Source organism: Scomber japonicus, chromosome 2 (assembly GCF_027409825.1).
Source record: "Scomber japonicus isolate fScoJap1 chromosome 2, fScoJap1.pri, whole genome shotgun sequence".
In the NCBI taxonomy this organism is placed as follows: Eukaryota; Metazoa; Chordata; class Actinopteri; order Scombriformes; family Scombridae; genus Scomber; species Scomber japonicus.
Window position 1 is genome coordinate 2,355,855 of NC_070579.1, and position 5,033 is coordinate 2,360,887.

The following is a 5,033-nucleotide window of genomic DNA, read 5'->3' on the forward strand; positions in this document are numbered from 1 at the left end:
CCGGACGGCTTCGAAGAGGTTCTGGACCACCATCCGGCGTCTCAGGGGGGGGAAGTGTGCCGTCAACACTGTGTACCATGGGGACGGTGCACTGCTGACCTCGGCTCCGGACGTTGTGGGTCGGTGGAAGGAATACTTCGAATACTACCTCAATCCCACCGACACGCCTTCCGGTAAGGAAGCAGGGCCTGGGGACCCGGGTATGGGCTCTCCTATCTCTGGGGCTGAGGTCGCCGAGGTGGTCAAGAAGCTTCTCGGTGGCAGGGCCCCCGGGGGTGGATGAGATCCGCCCGGAGTTCCTCAAGGCCCTGGATGCTGTGGGGCTGTCATGGCTGACACGACTCTGCAACATCACGTGGACATCGGGGGCAGTGCCTCTGGATTGGCAGACTGGGGTGGTGGTCCCACTTTTTAAGAAGGGGGATCAGAGGGTGTGTTCAAACTACAGGGGGATCACACTCCTCAGCATCCCTGGTAAGGTCTGTTCGGGGGTACTTGAGAGGAGTGTCCGTCGGATAGTCGAACCTCGGATTCAGGAGGAGCAATGTGGTTTTCGTCCAGGCCGTGGAACAGTGGACCAGCTCTACACCCTCTGCAGGATCCTTGAGGGTGCATAGGAGTTTGTCCAACCAGTTCACACGTGTTTTGTGGACTTGGAGAAGGCATTCGACCGTGTCCCTCGGGGAGTACTGTGGGGGGTTCTCCAGGAGTACGGGGTATCGGAACCCCTGGTACGGGCCGTCCATTCCCTGTATGACCGGTGTCAGAGCTTGGTCCGCATAGCCAGTAATAAGTCGGACTTGTTTCCAGTTGGGGTTGGACTCCGCCAACACCCACTTGCCCTTTGTCACCCTTTGTCACCGATCCTGTTCATTATCTTTATGGACAGGATTTCTAGGCGCAGCCAGGGTGTTGAGGGGTTCTGGTTTGGTGACCTCAGGATTGGGTCACTGCTTTTTTAATGTGGTCCTGTTGGTCCCCTCAGACCGTGACCTCCAACTTTCACTCGATCGGTTCGCCACCAAGTGTGAAGCGGCCGGGATGAGAACCAGAACCTCCACATCCGAGTCCATAGTCCTCAGCCGTAAAAGGGTGAAGTGCAGTCTCCGGGTCGCGGATGAGATCCTGCCCCAAGTGGAGGAGTTCAAGTACCTCGGGGTCTTGTTCACGAGTGAGGGAAGGATGGAGCGTGAGACTGACAGGCGGATCGGTGCGGCGTCTGAAGTAATGTGGACTCTGCACAGATCCGTCGTGGTGAAGAGAGAGCTGAGCCGAAAGGCGAAGCTCTGGATTTACCAGTCGATCTTCGTTCCTACCCTCACCTATGGTCATGAGCTTTGGGTTCCTACCCTCACCTCTGGTCATGAGCTTTGGGTTCCTACCCTCACCTCTGGTCATGAGCTTTGGGTTCCTACCCTCACCTCTGGTCATGAGCTTTGGGTCGTGACCCAAAGAACAAGATCACGGGTACAAGCGGCCGAAATGAGCTTCCTCCGTAGGCTGGCTGGGCTCTCCCTTAGAGATAGGGTGAGAAGCTCGGTTATCCGGGAGGAGCTCGGAGTAGACCTGCTGCTCGTGTATGTTGAGAGGAGCCAGATGAGGAGGCTCGGGCATCTAGTTAGGATGCCTCCCGGACGCCTCCCTGGTGAGGTGTTAAGGGCCCGTCCCACCAGTAGGAGACCCCGGGGAAGACCCAGGACACGCTGGAGAGACTATGTCTCTCAGCTGGCCTGGGAACGCCTCGGGATCCCCTGGGAAGAGCTGGACGAAGTAGCTGGGGAGAGGGAAGTCTGGGCTTAGGCTGCTGCCCCCGCGACCTGACCCCGGATAAGCGGCAAGAAGACGGATGGACGGACGATATCCAATTCATCACATGGACTGTGACCCATGACTAACCCTAACCCTAACCTTAGCTTTCCAAAGGTAATTAAAATTATGGCATATACAGGAGACCAGTACTTCAATATACACAATTAAAGCTTAAAATCAAGGCAACAACCAACACATCCAATAATTACCTCCAACAATCAACCCTATTGGACAACATTAATTGCTAACTCAATGAAACGTCTGTCAACATCATACAAACATTTATCTTCTACTGACTCCACCAAATCTCTTCCAATAAATAATAATAATAAAAAAATACATCCAACATCAGCACCAATAATGACTTCTATTGGTAGAAATAAATGTATTTTACTAAACTGGAAACACAGAAAACAACACACCATCTCACAGTGGTTGAATATTTTAACAAAACAGGGAACAAAACTCAACCCTACAAAGAAAAATCGTCTGAACATTTCAATGAAAAGTCTTCAAAACGTTTTAAATCTTGTGAGTTGCAGGTTGGTGCCACAGCAAACTCAAACTTTTATTATGTTAAAGGCTTCAAAATATCTCTCCAATGCATAGCATTAGAAAATGAGCCATTTATGGAACTGTTTATTGATGTGTTGTCGTTATAAATGAATATAAACGATCAGGGTCATAAGGAAGCAACAGTCCCTTTACAATCCTTTACAACTCTGTAACATACAGTTAGTCCAAAGTTCAGCTCATTGTGTGTCCTGTAAATGTTTAACCTCGCTCATTTAGTTTAACATGAATACTATTTAATAGAAATCTTAAACTTTGCATGAAGATAATGATCCGTGCAGCAGTTTCCCACAACAAGAACTCATTTATACATTTATTCTTCAATTCTTTTCATGAGTGTTGCTGGAATATTATTGGAGGTATTGTTCTTTTTATATTTATATTTATTTTACAATTGTGAGTATTTAATTACAGAATTATTCATTATTTGTTGTGTTTTGTAATCATAAAGAGAACAATGCTTACTTTCACTCAACCCTTACTTGACAAATGTCAGAAATGAAGAGTGTACTTGTCTTGAACTGTAAGTTTTGTGTTAATGCTGGTTGTTGAAACATAGTAAATATAATCAGCTGTACTCACCAGTGTTTGAGTCAGTTGTTGAGAAAGAAGTGAAGAACTTTTTCTTCAGACAGAAACAGACAGTTGTGTTGACTGCAGCTCCTCTGTGTTAACTTTCTTTTCTCCTGTAGTTGTTAATAAATCAGATGAGGAAGTTGAGAGGTGTGTGCAGTCTGTCCCTGCCTTTATCAAACTGTCCTCTCTCTGATGTGTGCTGTTATGCTGCCCTCTGCTGGACACAGGAGGGAAACACAGACAACTTGTACAAACCTCAGTGACTTTGAGAGGAAGACTGATAGCAAAATAATGTTTTAGTCTCTGACATACATCCACATTTTCTGTCTTTTAGTAGGTTGAGAACTCAACGATGGACAAAGTCACACGTTTAAAACCTTCTATCATGAACTTGGAAAACAATGTAATGTGATAATTATAACATTCAAACACAGATCAGCCATCCAAAGTTCTTTACATGAAACATCAACTATAAAATAAAGAATATAAATAATATGTAATATGAAAACAAGCTGCAGCTGAATATTATTTTTCTGTTCATGTTCAAACCTTGAAGCTAAATGACACACAATGAAATATTCAAGTTTTACGACAATGTGAATTTTATGGCTGCATCATTACATTTAATAAAAAACTATAGATATAGATATATTGAACATCACTGTAGATATATTTCCTTAAAATTTAGTCTTGATACACACTTGGTATCTTTATAAACTTTGAGATGTTCACTAGATTTTAAAGCTCTGTTAAGTTTCTCTTCACATGTTCCTCATGATGGATCCAACAACTGTGAAGAGGTTAATGAATGAATAATGGGAGGACACTGAAGCAGTAAAAAGACAAGTTTGAGGTAAAATCCTGATTTTTAAATGCAATTATTGTTGTATGGTCTCTAATCTACTGACTGCTAGTATAGACTACTGTGCATATTTACACTGTACATGTAAAACAATCATTAACACATGAAGTAAATTAATTGTTGGTGCTGCTTAATAAGTTGCTGATCATAGAAACTAGATCAGACAGTTTGATTGACAGGACAGATGATCAGAGGGGTGGAGTTTGTACCACCATCATTATTACAGGGACTAAAGTATGGGTAGAGTTTCTCAGTGAAGGAGCAGCCAGTAAAGGAGTAGATAAGAGCTGCAGCATCTACGTCATAAAAGGAGACCAGACCCTCCTCATAATCCACAAACACCCCCACCTTCTGAGGAGGAGACTTCAGAGAGAGACGGACTGCAGGGCCACTATTAGCACTGTACTCATTTCCATTTCTCAACCATATAGTCCAGTAACCATCCTGAGGGCTCAGTGAGATTCTTTGTTTCCTGTTGATTGACTCTCTGGCCACTCCTAAATCCCATTTAGTCTTCTCTTTAACCTGAACCTCAAAGTAAAATCTGCCTGAAGACAAACTCTGGTTTCCTAAAACACAGGGATTCTTAGAAAATCTCTCTGGGTTGTCTGGGAGATTCTTCATCACATCACCATGATGTACTTGTTTCCCATCAGCGGACAGGATGAGATTAGGATGTGCTGTATCAGGATCAAGAGTCACATCCACTGCATACTGCTGGACCCTCTTCAGCTCAGCCTCAAACTGGTTCTTCATCTGTGTGCTGAGCGTCTCCTCCAGTTGAGCCACAGTTGTCCCCTCAGTTGTCCCCTCAGTTGTCCCCACAGTTGTCCCCACAGTTGTTGTCTCATTATATGATGATGGATGGTGGACGCTGATCACAGTCCCGTCTTTGGATGCCAACACTACAGAAATATTAGAGAGCAATCATTTCCAAAACTTGAGATGAAACTGCTAAATATGTCACTTCCTGTCACAACAGGTAGACATTCACTTCAAATGACCATATTCTACTCACTGCCATCTCCTTTAGTTATATGTATATATTAATGAATTGAATTGAGCCTCACAGCAGATGAAGACACGACACACCAGAATCACCAGAAACATCAGAATCCCCAGAAACACCAGACAGGCCTTCAGTTTGGTTCCAGCACAGACTCTTGGTTTGGCAGCTTGTTGCTCTGAGAATGTAAGTCAATGTAATTAATAT

General features: G+C 44.6%; 1 protein-coding gene across 1 annotated transcript; it reads right to left on the bottom strand.

Moving 5' to 3' along the window:
- Positions 1-3,979: 3,979 nt before the first annotated feature.
- LOC128378420 (E3 ubiquitin-protein ligase TRIM21-like) lies at positions 3,980-4,587 on the bottom strand. The gene has a single exon (XM_053337934.1). It carries the CDS (start codon positions 4,574-4,576, stop codon positions 3,980-3,982), a length of 597 nt encoding a protein of 198 aa, XP_053193909.1. The 5' UTR covers positions 4,577-4,587.
- Between the last annotated feature and the right edge of the window lie 446 nt (positions 4,588-5,033).

Bases quoted from the DNA above. Each gene is read 5' to 3' on its own strand.
- LOC128378420 (XM_053337934.1), bottom strand. From the start codon at position 4,576: ATGAAGAACCAGTTTGAGGCTGAGCTGAAGAGGGTCCAGCAGTATGCA.